Source organism: Aulonocara stuartgranti (assembly GCF_965226115.1).
Source record: "Aulonocara stuartgranti genome assembly, chromosome: 17".
Taxonomy (NCBI): domain Eukaryota; kingdom Metazoa; phylum Chordata; class Actinopteri; order Cichliformes; family Cichlidae; genus Aulonocara; species Aulonocara stuartgranti.
In genome coordinates this window covers 10871526-10890013 of record NC_138953.1, presented here as the reverse complement: position 1 = coordinate 10890013, position 18488 = coordinate 10871526, and the positions used below count along the sequence as shown (strand labels likewise).

Here is an 18488-nt window from a genome sequence, read left to right as displayed (position 1 = left end):
TTTACTTAAAAAATATTGCTTACCCTGATTTGTAGTTTTTAAAAACGTCAATAATGAAAACTACAACATTCTTTCACATCATTTATTAATGCAAAATTTGTTGCAAACAGAATAAGAATCCACATCTCTAAGGGAAATTGCTGCAATTTGTATAATACAAATTACAAAACTTTTGCCTATGAACTAGTAGCTTTAAAAAGCTGTATTCAAACAAAACAGAAACAACAGACAAGAGAAATGTTAACCAATGTTTCTCTTCCTCTAAAAAAGAAAAAAAAAAAACTCCTTACATAAAAGAATAAAACACTACCAGCAGTATAATGTATCACAATTAGAAACTGATGCATCCACAAACTAACCAGTTTCAGACTTGCTGTTCTGCGATCCATATTTAGAAATTGCATTTTAATAAGGTAATTAGACTTAAAATTAAACTTGTGTTTTCCTTACTGCTTATTGACCACTGTCTTTCCATTCTAGTCCTTCCTTGAAGATTCTGAATGTGTTTACATATTTTCTGACCTAACATACTCGCTTCAAAACAATTAATAGTCTTTAAAGTGTTACCAGTGTGCTGCAGTGTGGTAATCATGAATGTTTTTTTTTTTTTATCCGGTTGAGTTAACACTGATTATACGCAGGGCAGCAGCTATAACTGAATAATTACAAAGTTGCTCTTCAAGCTACTCAAATGTACCACACGTGAAACATTCATTATTGAAAGTTAAAATGTTCAATCGAAACATAACACAGAACAAATGATGGTTGTACAAGAGTTTCACTCCTATTCACAAGAGCACCAGTCATTGGTAATTTACATAACAGCATTCTCTTGATGTGTTATTTTAGAAATCTTCCTATCCAGTAGCAATTTTGTTCTTCAGCCCAAAGACTTTGGGGGAGAGCTTTTCACCATCGAATCCCATCAACACTTTCTAAATGAATTCATAATAGTCCTTCAATTCCTTGGGGAAGGCTAGGTTTAGTGCATAGATTACTCCAAGCATCAATGCACAAGCTTGGGCCAGAGATCCAATGTTGTCCATGACTATCTCCCCTTCAACAAATATTCCAATGTCATCATAATGTCCATTTTGTCCATCCTCCCTGTTGATGACATAAATGCCCATGGTGTGCTTCTTCAGGTCTCTCTGGATATCATCTCCTTCAATGTCCTAAACATTTAATAAAAAGGTAAAAGAAAAAACAATTAACTCTACAATTAAATTCCAATCTAGTCGTTTGTGTGTGTGTGTGTGTGTGTGTGTGTAATACACACACACACAGATATCTATCTAAAAAGTGTGTGTATAGATGACTTGCTTACAATGACTTAAATGACTTACAAAGAACTCCCGAATAAGGCTTCCGTCCTCTTCACCAAGGTAGAGGCAAAGTGCCCTGAGAACTGCTTCCCTTTTCACTTTAACATCACTTTCAGCCTGTTTAAAGAGAGTTGCTGATTAAACCAATTTGGAAAAAAGAACAATGTCTGACATTCGCAATAAGTAAATTTTATCATATGTCAGTTCAAACATAGTAAATAAAATTTATATATGAAATTTCAAAATTTTGATTGCTTGGCTGGTCACCTAAAACGGCTTATTGGACTCACCAGTGACCTGCCACTTAAGACAAAAGAAATCCAAATAGAATTTGCAATATTCAGATTTACCTCTTGCATGATCTGCAAGTGGTGGGCAAGTTTCTGCCCAGAAACACCGCCCTTCTTCTGGAAAACTGTCATCAACTGAGGTGTAATTCTGTCTAACTGTGCCGCGAAGGTCATCTCCAGTTGAAGTGTTGTAATACACTGGAATTCAGCATTTACCTGTATCTCTCACACACACACACACACACACACACATACGGGTCTATGTGGTATGGCGGGACTATACTACGTCAATCCGCCCGGTGGTGGTTTAAGTGGACTACCCTTTTGAAAGGACTTAGAGCCAAGGGAGCGAGGTTAAAGTGTTCGAAAAAATCTGAAAAAAATTTGGGTCACTTCAGACCTCATACACTCCCTATAGAAGTCTAGATACACTGATACACACCAACCAGACTCTATTGTGTTTTCTGGAGACATTGTCCACTTGACAACAATGTGTTTTATGAGGTCCAAAAAAAGCAATATTGGGTCTTTAAAGGGACAATGATGTAATATTTAAATAGCTCATCATTACCATGAATACACATCTGACAGGACACAGGATTACTGGAACATCATTTTATTAGTGTTCTTGGATCTGAACATTAATTTTAACCATAAATAAAAAAAGAAATCTATGGACAAAAATGCCCACGCTTCCCACAGAAATATAAAAATATAGAAAACAGAAAAATTAAAAACATTTAAAATGAATTTTAATAGTTTAAAGGTAAATATTAAGGGGAGAAAATATGCATTTATAATTTTTTATTTTAAATATAACCCGTCAAAAAAAACCCTAAATAAATTAAATGTAAAAATTATGAAATACAAACTACTTCTGTATTTAACAAGAACTTTTTTTTCTTTAAACAGAACATCAGTGTTAACAACAATTGGCAATCTGACCAAGATGTAAAACCACAGCTCTCTAAACAGTTATTTTAGTTCATTTTTTTCTGCCTTTTTGCAGTTAATCCTCTGTTTCTTACAAAATCTCTTATGTTTTGAACTGTTCTTCCTGCCAACACCGGATCTTCTACCAATTTGCAATGACTGCATTCATTTTTGGTGGCTAGTTTCCCTTCGTTTATGTGGTCTTTCAAATGCCTCATCACTGCAGCAACCTCAGCCTTGGACCACATGTTTTTGGGAGCTCTTCGGGAATTGTGGGATTGAGCAGCATTTTTCTCTGGAAGATATATAAAGTAGTAGTAGTTAAAACAAACAAAAAACCAAACAAAAAAAACAAAAAACATTTGCTTGTTAAAAGAATGGATGCTACCCTGTACTAACTTCTGAAATGTGTTGCTACCATCAATATCAAAACGAGCTAAAATTCTGTTTGAAAATTTATCAAATTTCTAAAATGAGACAACATTTAGTGTTCCGCTGTGAATAAAAGACTGAATAAAAAGTTGAATAAAAGTCTCTTGATGCATGCTCAATCATCCAGGTAAGTAAATCCCAAAACGTTGATTCTGTTAATCTGGACGTAGCGTTTTCAGTGGGAGAAACATTTTGTCACTCATCCAAGTGACTTTTTGCCACCACTCTGCAGTTTGCCATATGTTGCAAAGTGATGAAACAATAATAAGCTTCGAGAACCAACTGCACCCCTTACCTTCAGAGGGAGCAGCAGTCTCACTTGCTGCAGGCATTGTGAGTAGTCCTTCATCTGCTGATTACACAATTTGATTAAGTTTTAATATTTGTAACAAACATTTTATCCACAGAAACCAAGCTAGTGGTAACTTACCACAATCTACAGTGTCTTGGGGCTGCGCTGTGTTTGTGGAATCAGCTACTGCATGTACAGGCTCACTGGTGCCACACGCCGACATTGTGAGTGATGTGTCATCATCATCTGATTCACTCTCACTGTCCTTTGTTTCAGCATCACTTAATGCAATTTCATCTGAGAAATTGTGGGGGAAAAAAACCAAAAAAACCAAACACATACAACCCCCCCAAAAACCTCACATTAACAACGAGATATGACAAAAAACAGAGCAAATACTGGAAATTATAGTACATAGTTTTACTATTTAAGGCCTGCTGCTGGGTTGTTGCCCTCCTATGGCCTACTCCACATCCAGGTAGCACCTCCATGCTCTGGACACTACACTAACAGACACAGCAAACCTTCTTGCCACAGCTCACATTGATGTGCTACGCTAGATGAGCTGCACTACCTGAGCCACTTGTGTGGGTTGTAGACTGTCTCATGCTACCACTAAAATGAAATCACCGCCAGCATTCAGAAGTGACCATAACATCAGCCAGAAAGAATAAGTGCTGAGAAGTGGTCTGTGGTCACCACCTGCAGAACCAGTCCTTTATTATGGTGAATTGACTATAATTTCCACTTGTTGTCTACTCTATTTGCAAAACAGCATGTGAAACTGGTTGTCAGTGTTACTTCCTAAGTGAACAGTTTGATATAACAGAAGTGTGACTGACTTGGAGTAACATCGCATTGTTTAAGTGTTCCCTTTATTATTTTGAGCAGTTTATGTTATGGAATGGGGAATTGAGGACAATCCCAAGTATACCATTTTTACAAGGTCCTGCACCAATGAGGTAATACTACATTTCTTTAATTAGACGTGACCACCCATTAATTAAAAAGGGAGCAGTGTTCATTTCAGCTAGTCTTAACTTGTTGAACTCCATTAATGCTTTTTACTATATAATGTACCTATTCACTAAATGTCTCACCTTTGCACTTATAGCCAAGCCACTTGAGGGAGGAAACCAGTCCCACACACTGAATGCACTTGTCCAAAGATGATATTGTTGTGCACACCAGACGATGATTGTGACACTGTTAGCAAAATATTGCAACATTTATTTGTTTTGGACAGTTGGAAAGGTGAGGTGTTTTCAATTCAGTTGCAGATATCAACTAATAAACTTCGTCCATGTAAATCACATCACACCCAGGTGACTGCCAAACACACACACACACAGCATCCATAAAGAATGATGATAGATTAAATTATTAGTTCATTAAGTGGTACACTGGATTATATTTACCCTTTCAGGCTCTGGATGTTTCAGGTCCAGATCATTGTTTGGAAAGCTGTTTGGTTGCGGCTTTAGGCAGCTCACAGTCTTCTGAATCTGGCTGGTCTCAGTCTTCGTGTGTAACAGATAGAGAATGAAGACAAAAGAACAGTAATCTGACAGTTACTAAAAATGCATCACTCAAGAGGATGAATAGACCATTTCACTATCGGCAAATAGCGTAAGGTACACATCGTGCATGAGAAACATTCATTAAAATCTGTCCTAGGTCAATGTTACCTCTTCAAAATCTTGCACTGAAGAAGAATGCATGGCTTCTGAGCCTTGCTGAGGCATTTCTTCATCAAGATCCTGCAACAAAGAAAAGATGGCACAAAGATTAGACCAAGTGCTCTTCTTGCAACTGTACTGGGCAGGCCTGTGCTTCTGTTTTTAATTTGCATGTGTGTGTGTGTGTGTGGGGGGGGGGGGTGGGGGGGGCTTTCCACTCAAGAAATGTTTTCTTCTGAAAAAAATACTGGCTACAATAATTAACAACTGATTCCTTTGCAATCCATCCATCCTCTTCCACTTATCCTTATCAGGATTGTGGGGTAGCAGTTTTGGGGCCTATACCAGCTACCATAGGGCAGTACAACCTGGACAGATCACCAGTCTAACATGGAAGGACAAGCATTTGCATTCACACCAAAGGGCAGTTTTGAATCACCAGTTAACCTAACCCCATAAGCTACATCTTTGGACTGTGGGAAGAAGCCAGAGTACACAGCCAGAGAGAGCCCATGCACTAAAGCAGTAAAAAGTGCCTAAAACAAGTTAAGAAGTTGTATAGTACTATCTATTTTAATGTTCAAGCCTGAGTTTCAAAAAATTTCAACATAGAAACAAAGCACATGCAGTCAGTTCTGCATGCTGTAGGTCAAACTGTCAAGACATACGAGAAGACCCCTCCTAAAACCAGAGTGATGTCACCATGAAGCAAACTTTGACGGAGTCCCCCAATAACAGTGTGGTCCTCCTAAGTCACATTTGGGTGGTTAACACACACACACACACACACACTCAGATGTTATCCAGACTTGCACTTTGAAACAATGAAAAGGACCTACAAGCCACGGTCCATGTAAATCACATCACACCCAGGTGACAGCCAAACACACACACACACACAGCATCCATAAAGAATGATGATAGATTAAATTATTAGTTCATTAAGTGGTACACTGGATTATATTTACCCTTTCAGGCTCTGGATGTTTCAGGTCCAGATCATTGTTTGGAAAGCTGTTTGGTTGCGGCTTTAGGCAGCTCACAGTCTTCTGAATCTGGCTGGTCTCAGTCTTCGTGTGTAACAGATAGAGAATGAAGACAAAAGAACAGTAATCTGACAGTTACTAAAAATGCATCACTCAAGAGGATGAATAAACCATTTCACTATCGGCAAATAGCGTAAGGTACACATCGTGCATGAGAAACATTCATTAAAATCTGTCCTAGGTCAATGTTACCTCTTCAAAATCTTGCACTGAAGAAGAATGCATGGCTTCTGAGCCTTGCTGAGGCATTTCTTCATCAAGATCCTGCAACAAAGAAAAGATGGCACAAAGATTAGACCAAGTGCTCTTCTTGCAACTGTACTGGGCAGGCCTGTGCTTCTGTTTTTAATTTGCATGTGTGTGTGTGTGTGTGTGTGTGTGTGGGGGGGGGGCTTTCCACTCAAGAAATGTTTTCTTCTGAAAAAAATACTGGCTACAATAATTAACAACTGATTCCTTTGCAATCATCCATCCTCTTCCACTTATCCTTATCAGGATTGTGGGGTAGCAGTTTTGGGGCCTATACCAGCTACCATAGGGCAGTACAACCTGGACAGATCACCAGTCTAACATGGAAGGACAAGCATTTGCATTCACACCAAAGGGCAGTTTTGAATCACCAGTTAACCTAACCCCATAAGCTACATCTTTGGACTGTGGGAAGAAGCCAGAGTACACAGCCAGAGAGAGCCCATGCACTAAAGCAGTAAAAAGTGCCTAAAACAAGTTAAGAAGTTGTATAGTACTATCTATCTTAATGTTCAAGCCTGAGTTTCAAAAAATTTCAACATAGAAACAAAGCACATGCAGTCAGTTCTGCATGCTGTAGGTCAAACTGTCAAGACATACGAGAAGACCCCTCCTAAAACCAGAGTGATGTCACCATGAAGCAAACTTTGACGGAGTCCCCCAATAACAGTGTGGTCCTCCTAAGTCACATTTGGGTGGTTAACACACACACACACACACACACTCAGATGTTATCCAGACTTGCACTTTGAAACAATGAAAAGGACCTACAAGCCACGGTCCATGTAAATCACATCACACCCAGGTGACTGCCAAACACACACACACACAGCATCCATAAAGAATGATGATAGATTAAATTATTAGTTCATTAAGTGGTACACTGGATTATATTTACCCTTTCAGGCTCTGGATGTTTCAGGTCCAGATCATTGTTTGGAAAGCTGTTTGGTTGCAGCTTTAGGCAGCTCACAGTCTTCTGAATCTGGCTGGTCTCAGTCTTCGTGTGTAACAGATAGAGAATGAAGACAAAAGAACAGTAATCTGACAGTTACTAAAAATGCATCACTCAAGAGGATGAATAGACCATTTCACTATCGGCAAATAGCGTAAGGTACACATCGTGCATGAGAAACATTCATTAAAATCTGTCCTAGGTCAATGTTACCCCTTCAAAATCTTGCACTGAAGAAGAATGCATGGCTTCTGAGCCTTGCTGAGGCATTTCTTCATCAAGATCCTGCAACAAAGAAAAGATGGCACAAAGATTAGACCAAGTGCTCTTCTTGCAACTGTACTGGGCAGGCCTGTGCTTCTGTTTTTAATTTGCATGTGTGTGTGTGTGTGTGTGTGTGGGGGGGGTGGGGGGGTGGGGGGGGCTTTCCACTCAAGAAATGTTTTCTTCTGAAAAAAATACTGGCTACAATAATTAACAACTGATTCCTTTGCAATCATCCATCCTCTTCCACTTATCCTTATCAGGATTGTGGGGTAGCAGTTTTGGGGCCTATACCAGCTACCATAGGGCAGTACAGCCTGGACAGATCACCAGTCTAACATGGAAGGACAAGCATTTGCATTCACACCAAAGGGCAGTTTTGAATCACCAGTTAACCTAACCCCATAAGCTACATCTTTGGACTGTGGGAAGAAGCCAGAGTACACAGCCAGAGAGAGCCCATGCACTAAAGCAGTAAAAAGTGCCTAAAACAAGTTAAGAAGTTGTATAGTACTATCTATCTTAATGTTCAAGCCTGAGTTTCAAAAAATTTCAACATAGAAACAAAGCACATGCAGTCAGTTCTGCATGCTGTAGGTCAAACTGTCAAGACATACGAGAAGACCCCTCCTAAAACCAGAGTGATGTCACCATGAAGCAAACTTTGACGGAGTCCCCCAATAACAGTGTGGTCCTCCTAAGTCACATTTGGGTGGTTAACACACACACACTCAGATGTTATCCAGACTTGCACTTTGAAACAATGAAAAGGACCTACAAGCCACGGTCCATGTAAATCACATCACACCCAGGTGACAGCCAAACACACACACACACACAGCATCCATAAAGAATGATGATAGATTAAATTATTAGTTCATTAAGTGGTACACTGGATTATATTTACCCTTTCAGGCTCTGGATGTTTCAGGTCCAGATCATTGTTTGGAAAGCTGTTTGGTTGCGGCTTTAGGCAGCTCACAGTCTTCTGAATCTGGCTGGTCTCAGTCTTCGTGTGTAACAGATAGAGAATGAAGACAAAAGAACAGTAATCTGACAGTTACTAAAAATGCATCACTCAAGAGGATGAATAAACCATTTCACTATCGGCAAATAGCGTAAGGTACACATCGTGCATGAGAAACATTCATTAAAATCTGTCCTAGGTCAATGTTACCTCTTCAAAATCTTGCACTGAAGAAGAATGCATGGCTTCTGAGCCTTGCTGAGGCATTTCTTCATCAAGATCCTGCAACAAAGAAAAGATGGCACAAAGATTAGACCAAGTGCTCTTCTTGCAACTGTACTGGGCAGGCCTGTGCTTCTGTTTTTAATTTGCATGTGTGTGTGTGTGTGTGTGTGTGTGTGTGTGTGTGTGGGGGGGGGGCTTTCCACTCAAGAAATGTTTTCTTCTGAAAAAAAATACTGGCTACAATAATTAACAACTGATTCCTTTGCAATCATCCATCCTCTTCCACTTATCCTTATCAGGATTGTGGGGTAGCAGTTTTGGGGCCTATACCAGCTACCATAGGGCAGTACAACCTGGACAGATCACCAGTCTAACATGGAAGGACAAGCATTTGCATTCACACCAAAGGGCAGTTTTGAATCACCAGTTAACCTAACCCCATAAGCTACATCTTTGGACTGTGGGAAGAAGCCAGAGTACACAGCCAGAGAGAGCCCATGCACTAAAGCAGTAAAAAGTGCCTAAAACAAGTTAAGAAGTTGTATAGTACTATCTATCTTAATGTTCAAGCCTGAGTTTCAAAAAATTTCAACATAGAAACAAAGCACATGCAGTCAGTTCTGCATGCTGTAGGTCAAACTGTCAAGACATACGAGAAGACCCCTCCTAAAACCAGAGTGATGTCACCATGAAGCAAACTTTGACGGAGTCCCCCAATAACAGTGTGGTCCTCCTAAGTCACATTTGGGTGGTTAACACACACACACACTCAGATGTTATCCAGACTTGCACTTTGAAACAATGAAAAGGACCTACAAGCCACGGTCCATGTAAATCACATCACACCCAGGTGACAGCCAAACACACACACACACACACAGCATCCATAAAGAATGATGATAGATTAAATTATTAGTTCATTAAGTGGTACACTGGATTATATTTACCCTTTCAGGCTCTGGATGTTTCAGGTCCAGATCATTGTTTGGAAAGCTGTTTGGTTGCGGCTTTAGGCAGCTCACAGTCTTCTGAATCTGGCTGGTCTCCGTCTTCGTGTGTAACAGATAGAAAATGAATATACAGTGCATTTTTGAAGAGGATTTTGAAACATTAAATAAACTGTATGAGAAAGATAAGTTTCAAGCTATTGTCTTTAAAATATTCACTGTCATGTATAGAGAATTTAAGGCCCTATGATTAAGAGACAAATAGTCAGTGTGATTTCTTTATTTTTTAAGCCATTGCTAAAGGAGTAAAACAATCACCTGTAGCAGCAACGAACTGTCACTAGGGCCCATTTATCTTCGAGGGACAAAATTTAAAATGAATCTAACTAAAGAGGCTACACAGCAAAATCTCCAGTGTTAAATTAACACTAGAGAGTGTCTATATGGGTCCACACAACACTGTTGAGTGTTGAATTAACACTTTTGACAGTGTTATATGTTTAAAAGTAACCTAGTCAGTTTTGAAGATTAACAAAGACTAACACTGAGCAGTGCTGATTTTCTAACACTGGAATATTTCTAACATTTTGAGTTATTTTCCAGTGTTAGAAAATCAGCACTGCTCAGTGTTAGCCATTGTTAATCTTCAAAACTGACTAGGTTACTTTTAAACATATAACACTGTCAAAAGTGTTAATTTAACACTCAACAGTGTTGTATTTAACACTCAGAGGTGTGGACCCTTATAGACACTCTCCAGTGTTAATTTAACACTGGAGATTTTGCTGTGTAGAATCACATTAAACATCAATCACTGTTAAAATTTAGAAACCGAAAGCCATTTTTTATTTCTGCATACCTGCTGATATTTTTTTAGTGCTTTTAGAGGGCTTTGATGTGGCAGCCATCACAATTGCCTGTTTTCCATTAGTACCTACCCCTGTTTTTCCAGTAGGTTATAGTACCATGTAGTTTTTCAGTAACTACTGCACCAAGGTTCCAAGTGATCCAAAGTGATCAGAAAATTTGACATAGACTGAATGCCACCAGGTGGCTGGTCAATGGTGTCACTCGATAAGTTATGAGTGCGCCTCCTTCGTGAAAATCCAAGCCATCATTTTTGAAACTCTGAAATGTTTGAAATAGCGACCAAAATTAACAGCGTGATCCCTGAATTGAACACTAAAGTATAGACTGAGCAGCAGGCATTTTGTCACCTTGACGTCCATGCTTGCTGTGGCATTTATATCACTGGATGCTCGGCTGCATTGCTATAGTTACCCCAGGCACAGTAGGTGATACTCAATTTCAGTGAAAAACTAGATGCCGTAAGTCACGTTAAGCCAATTTGAGTAGGTACAAATGTAAAAATGGCTTAGGGTATGCAATTTATCAGTTCCAAAAAGTACAATTGTAGAAATACCTTGCATCTCCAGAGCCAATCCGAGTCACCATAATTATAGTCTATTTCTTCACCTGGACTTATGTCTCTGCTTGCAAATAAGCATAGATGGGGCTTTCCATTGATATTTAATATTTTCATCTTAGCACTTGGACTGATGTGGTTGTCGTTGACAAGTCTGCCTAATGACCCATCTTCTTGAGATGCATCCACACTGTGGGGTTAGGCAAAAAAGTATTAGCTTAACTAGTTAGGAAGCTTTTTTTTCATAAATCAAAAGCAATGTGTAATTTAATCTTAATCAAACTACACTGATATAATACGCACCACCAGAGTTTTCCATCAAACTTGAATTCAAACATGAACACCTTCAGGCTGTCATGATAAACTCTGTGTCTCCGCTCACATTCTTCTTTTGTTATGAGTTTACCTCTGTATTCCAAAAGAAAGTCTCCTTTTTGGAATGGAACAGTCGTGAAAATGCCCCGACCTGAATTGCAGAGGCATACCAAGTGAGTGACAAAAGACAAAGTGACAAACTCCAAATCTAATCCAAACTAAAGACCAACTTACCTTTGAAGGCATTTATGTAGTGGATATCAAGTCCCAGTTTGTCCCTTCCAGCAGAAACATGACAGACTGCATCCTCCCGTGGAGGAATGCGTCTCCTTCGCATGTTCTCCTGTACGTTTTGATTGGCTGTATTACCAAAGCATATAAAGTATTACGATTATCGTCATCATTGTCATCATCATCAGTAGTAGCAGAACTAGCAGTAGTGTAGTTTACAGCATAAACACAGCTGACTTATTCATAGTGCTAATTTATGCCTTCTTTTAAAATGTTAAAGGCCTAGTACTCAAAATGGCGACATGTGACATTTCTGTAATGGCGACTGCAGAGAGTGATACAAGTACTGAGAAAGCTTAGGCATCAAAACTGTAAGAAGTTTTTTCTTCAGGCATATAAATAAATACACGACTAAATACACTTATACCCTTGCTTTTATTTTAGGGCTGTCAGCAGAATGGACAGACATTGGACAAACTGCCCGAAATTAGCTAACAGCGACATCAGGGATTTTGACTCAGACTGCGCTGGTTTAATTGTTAATCGCGTTAGTCGCGATGTCGGCATTAACACGTTTAAGCCACAATAATGCTTTAACACCGAGTAAATCCTAACACGGGTTAGCCCGCTTTATCGCGTTGACGCGGTTAGTCGTCAGCCCTATTTTATTTACTCAATGACAAACGCTGGGGCCGTTTTACTTCTTCAAAGACTCACTAACAGTCCATAAAGCATAAATTAAACCAGTTTAATATAGGCCTGTGCACCTATAATTTCATATAGTATTAAAGTCATGGTGCATTTTACATTAAAAAAGGCTTACCTTTGTGTTTTTAATCCGTCTTCGTATTGCCGTCGACATACACTTGTTAAAGGGCACGCGCGCGAAAGTTGTGGCGCCGTTTCCTGTAGGTACCGCCTATATATATAGCCTACCAATCACAATGACTTCCGGCCGTGTGTATTGAAAATGTGTATTAAATTGCAGTACCTACACACATCCACTCTAACTCGAAACGTCGCTGTGCAATACACTGGAATACACAAAAATCAGGTGAGGGGGTATAGGTGGACTTTTAAGAAAATCAGAAAATCTTTTAATTATAGTTTAATAAATGAATTTACACTACAGTTTAAGCAAATACAGGTCAAAAGATAAATAATGACCTCATAAGAAGTAGAAAAAATTATTATTTAGACACTTAAAAATGCATTTACAAGTCATGTTTTAGGGGGACACATGAATACACAGCAAAAAGTCGAAATGTCCCCGGAGCCCAGGTACAGCGCAGGTCAAATGTCAATCCATACCACATAGACACACACACACACACACACACACACACACACACACAGAAAAAAAGAAGACTGGTGCTTAATCATTGGTATGATTATTTTGTTATTTCTTCATTAAATGCTACAATGCAATTGCCATCACTTCATAAAGCATGATTATCATATGGGTTAGTATACAGTGCATGAAGGATGTTACTACTGTTAATCAAAGAAGAAATGAATGGCATCAGTCCATTTAACGGGTTTAAAGGGTTTTAAAAAGCAGATATTTGTCTGTTTCAGGTGGTTGGCAACACATTTTCCTGTGCTCTTTGTCCACTGGTGGGAGTGTCTCACCTGTGAGGTCAGCGGGGCAGAACTCTGCCATCAGCAACAGAGAGCAGAGAAAATTTAGATGTGCAACTAAAAACATGCTTGCCATGTAAGCCCCAAACATCTCTGAAATTGCTCTGCAAACTTCAGAGTACTTATACTTCAGGAGTCCTGTGGGTACCGTAAAGACTCATGTATGCAAACAAACCACATTTTTTTTTGCAATCTGATCCTTTTTCTCTTGGCTGTTTCCTTCAGGGATCACCACAGTGAATGATCCACCTCCATCTAACCCTATGCTCTGCATCCTCTTAACTCACAAGAACTAAATTCCTGTTTTTCATTTCACTTTCGCAAGTTTTTTTTTTCTTTTGTCCTGGATAAAAGAAATTTAATCATATATATTAATTGATATTAATTAATATCAATATTAATAATCACAAGAACCCTTAAGATGAGATAGATAAACTTGTCCCTGCAATACTGTGACAAATACTGTTGTGATAAATATGTAAGGAATTTGCATGTACTTACCAAAATAACACCATCTTCTTGAATAAACAGTAACACATAAGGGGAAGAAAATCTGCCAGAAAAGGAAGACAAATAAAAATAAAAAAAAACTTTAGAAAGACAAACAATTACCGTTTCCAAGCCATTAGTGCATTACTTCATGATACTCCCTTGTAACAAAACAAATCTTACTTGTGCCTCTGTGCAAACTACAGATGGCACGATACCACTTTTTTATGTCCGATACCGATATCATAAATTTGATTATCTGCCGATGCCGATATGAATCCGATATAGTGTATTTTATAATAAATAAAACTGTTTTTATAAATATTTTGCTGCATTTTGTATAAGTTCATACTCAGTTTTAAAAACAAAACATTAAAGCTATTCTGTTATACCTGTATGCAAAAAATACACTGCACCCAAAATATTTTATACTTCAGCAATACTGATCAACCTAAAAAACTTACACCATCCTCCTTATTCAGGTATTCTAAACAGTACATAGAAATATTAAACTAACTAATAGGACTGCCAACTCCCAGCAAAAATATTAGGAAACCACCCCGCACCCTCCGCCTGATAATGCTTAATTGACGTAATCTACTTTAATGCACAGAAATCAATTATTTTTCTATAATAATTTGATTCAACATTTTTCTTCAATACAGTTGCAGACAGCGCAGACAGCGTACCTTCCCAAAGGAAAAAGTGCTATATGTACTACTATTACTAGGGCATATATTAGACTTAATATTTACTACATACAATAATGGATCTCTATACATTTAACCAGATCACCACTTTGGTAGTAAGATTTAGAATAATTATTTATTAAAAGCTAGACATTTTAAATGAGAATAAGAAAGAAAATTATGTCTTTGTGTCTCCCTTTCCCTGTTAATGCCCTACCTGGCCCCTAGCAAAACTTTGCTAGATCCGCCCCTGCACAGTTACCAGCTGTCAGCTACCTAAAAAAGGATCCTGGAGTTATTTGTCTCTCAGAAACAGTTCATAACTTCCCTTCAACTCATTCATGTGACCTAAAATGTAAACCTGTTTCTTCATTACCTGTTCAGCTCTAATGATTCAGTAAAAACTTCTCCTGGTTTCACCTTCATGTTTCCTTCTCACCACATATCCAAACTATCATGACCAGCAGCTATTACGGCTGTGGCTCCAGAAAACATAAGCGGATACTAGAAGTAATATTAAAAAAATTCTAGCAACAGCTTATCAAGCTTAAACGTGCTGCTGTTGTTTATCTGCCGTTTTCCTCTTTCTAGCGCAAACTGGGTGACTAACAAATGAGAGAGACTAGCGACAGAAAAGCCGATCACCTGATAATCGATCAGTTTCATGATTGAAGTAGCAACAGGAGAAGGAGGGGGGAGAATGAGGGAAGAAGTTTTAGCTGTTCAGAATGAAGACACCAAATAACTCCAGCTTTGTGTCTTTTTTCATTCTAGCTGAAGTATAAAACAAATCGCTTCCTTTCCCCCTCAATACAAAACTCCGACAGCCAGTCCAGCTGTGGCTCCATACATCGGTTGTTAAGCTCAACATGGAAATACTATGCAAACATAAAGAGATGAACTTACACACTTGCTTTACTTCTCTGTGTTAGTTTTCTCTGAGATTAAATGCAGCGGTTTGGAAGCACGTAGCGAGGCTTTAAATGCTAAACCAGACCGCTGACAGGTCTTGCACTCAACAGCTCTATCAAGTGAAGCACCTTCTTTTCTGAGTTAATTTCAGTTCTGACAAACATCACTCTCAGTGCCTTTTGATCTCACATTTTTGGCAACCACTGAGTTATTCTCCTCCACAGTTTACAACCATTATTTTTTTCTGCACAAAAGACGTTGTGCAACGCCAATCCTACTTATTTCCTACTGCACCCCTGACTGTGCAGGTGCGTTCAGAAGCCCCCTCCCCCGCCCGACTATTCCTTAATGCCAATGTTGTGGCGGGAGGGACGATTTCTCCACTTAAAACTGCAGGCGACTGTACAGTGAACTTTACAGCTAACTACAGAGAAATTGCCTCGTTCCATAATTTGTTAGTACAAAGTGTGCCACAAGAACTAAGCTAAAAACATATGACATTTTAACGCATCAATACAATTACTCTTTTAATAGAGCAGTAGCTAATAGAGCACATAGCTAGCTTAAGTCAAATTCATGACAAAGTTCAGAGGTGTACAACTACTTAGACTTCTTTCTCCATGTGCACACGTCTTAAAGAGTCAACATGCTTTGACTGAGGTAAAAAAATAAAACAAAAACGACCGTAAAAGGTTTACTTACCGAAGCTAGACCACCTTTATATGAAGTTGTGCGATTAACTTAAGCCCGCTTGCAGCACACAAAGAGTCCGCTTCTTCAGTCCGCGCGCAAAATGGTGGCCTGTCCTAACGCATGCGCAAAATGGCCCAGCAGGAGGCTATGAAAAACATACTTAAGCATTTTGAGCTACATTTAATTAACTAAAATTAATTGGATTAAAACGCAGGGAATGTATTCTGGAGTTACTCGAATTATATATGTAGACAGGAATTACTCATTTGAATTGAAAAGATATACCAAAATATAATATGCTATATTTAAAAGGAGACAATATCACTTTTTTCAGTGTACATGTGGACGTAGACAGCTCTACAATATGCCTTCTTAAGTAGGGGGACCTTTGTGGGCACTGCAGAATTTCAGTGTGTGGTGTTTTTGGTGATCGTGGTCCCAACTGCATTCAGATCATGAAAAACTCCTGTGCAGTTTTGAGCTGATCCACCACCTTTGAATGCAGTTTGATACCAGCAGTAATAAATGCTCATTCTATACCTCTTTCATCTTTCCAGCCATTTGCACATCTTTCCAGACCTTTGACAGCTCTTTAGTCTTTTTCCTTGGTGGTTGTGAGGTTTTCACACACTGTTCACACGCACGCTACTCCACTTTATCACACCTATGCATAATATTGTTTTAACTACATTAACATTAAATTACAAGAGATCAACTCAAAATCAACTATTAATTGTGGCTCTTAACTAATTAGCAATGATATCCCTTAATAACAGCTGTAGTGATCTCTTTTTAACAGTTTTTTTTAATCAGAGACTCTTTATGAAAATAGAATTGCATATTTATTATTTAGAAGAATGCAGATATTATAGCATACCATGGAAGTCTTGTTTCCTTAAATGTGTCTTAAGGAGAAAGGAGCTTTGGTAGTACAAACACTGGACAATGCCAACAATCTAAGACAGGAGCTGAACTAAGAATTTATGGTCTTCTTCACACATATAGGTTGTCTTAGTTAAGTGAGATGATCAAATTAATTCACGGACTTTCTCAAAACAAAATTCATGGTTTGAATTGTTTTCCTTCCCTGCATTTTAAGTAATAATACTTCATGTTTTTGATTGTAGGCTTTGCCCAATTTAGCTGCTATAATCGTGACGCTCAACAGTGCAAACAGCTGCTAAAGTCAAATTATTTTATCAACAAAAACATTCTCTTGCACCATTAATTTTAGTTTGTCGTTTCCTACAGGGAATGATGACAGCAGTGTGATCACCTGTTTACAGGCAAGAGGCACTCAGCCAAAAGAAAGCTTAGTTAAGTGAGATGATCAAATTAATTCACGGACTTTCTCAAAACAAAATTCATGGTTTGAATTGTTTTCCTTCCCTGCATTTTAAGTGATAATACTTCATGTTTTTGATTGTAGGCTTTGCCCAATTTAGCTGCTATAATCGTGACGCTCAACAGTGCAAACAGCTGCTAAAGTCAAATTATTTTATCAACAAAAACATTCTCTTGCACCATTAATTTTAGTTTGTCGTTTCCTACAGGGAATGATGACAGCAGTGTGATCACCTGTTTACAGGCAAGAGGCACTCAGCCAAAAGAAAGCTTAGGAGTGAGCTACTGAATTTCCAATTTGTGCATGATAGTGTAGTCTGTAACTACTGGTGCTTTCAGCATGTGTTCTGTTCCAACTTTGAAGTCTGTCTGCAGTTTATAATGTAATAAGAGCTATTTTTTTCTACATTCTGTTTGTTATGTATTGGAGATGTCTCATGACTTTTAATCAAAATTCTTATTTTCAGGTGTGTTGGTACCTGTTGGGGCTGTAGATCTAACTTTATGGTAAAACATTAGTTGTTTTTCCTTCTCTCTTTTGTTTTCTCTCTCTTCGTTTTGCTCAGGAAGCACTGTGGGCCAGCTGCTCTCGATGGTGAAACTTTGATTTTCCTGGGCCTGAGCCATCACTCTTACTTCCTATCTCCTGCTCACATTGCGGTACATAAGGAGCAGTTTGTGCTTCCACTCTCTGCCATTGTTGTCTTTGTTGTCTTCATGATGTGACTTCTCTATTAAAAGGAATGCTGAAGTTCCTTCTCTCGAACTCCAGTATCCTGGAGAACCTCTGCTCTTGCCACGCTTACCTATTAAGCACAGTGACCTGTTTGCAAGTTCTATAATAAATCGTTTGAAATGCTGTTGGTATATGTGTCCAAATTCTTTCATTCTTTCATTTCATTCATTATGATAGAACAATCAGACTAAACACTAGACTCAACTGACCCAGCTGCCAAACATGCACTTTATCCAAGGTACGCTTTTGGGCCAACATGAGGGAGTGTCGTGATTGCTGCTCATCTCTTTCATTCACCAATGATTTCTCTAAAATTTCCTATGTAGTCTATCTGTTAAATGGAAAGGCTCTTTAGTGAGCTGAGACATTCGTGAAGATGGCAAAGCTCAGCATCTCATCCAAAGCAAG

At 38.6% G+C, this 18488-nt stretch overlaps 1 protein-coding gene across 2 annotated transcripts; it reads right to left on the bottom strand.

Annotated features, from left to right (window-relative positions):
- Nucleotides 1-595: 595 nt before the first annotated feature.
- Nucleotides 596-16310, bottom strand: LOC309692848 (uncharacterized protein). 2 transcript variants are annotated; one of them, XM_082511684.1, is made up of 20 exons: nt 16010-16310; nt 12400-13770; nt 11580-11705; nt 11334-11496; nt 11028-11220; nt 9605-9706; nt 8643-8714; nt 8373-8474; nt 7415-7486; nt 7145-7246; nt 6190-6261; nt 5920-6021; nt 4961-5032; nt 4691-4792; nt 4373-4478; nt 3411-3569; nt 3276-3332; nt 1676-2843; nt 1347-1442; nt 596-1175 (listed from the first exon to the last, which is right to left on the bottom strand). In XM_082511684.1, the coding sequence occupies exons 3-18, from the start codon at nt 11680-11682 to the stop codon at nt 2596-2598; spliced, it is 1827 nt and encodes a 608-aa protein (XP_082367810.1). In that variant the 5' UTR covers nt 11683-11705; nt 12400-13770; nt 16010-16310; the 3' UTR covers nt 596-1175; nt 1347-1442; nt 1676-2595. The 2 variants fall into 2 exon arrangements, with proteins under 2 accessions (XP_082367810.1, XP_082367811.1); XM_082511685.1 differs by having other exon boundaries at nt 3276-3329.
- Between the last annotated feature and the right edge of the window lie 2178 nt (nt 16311-18488).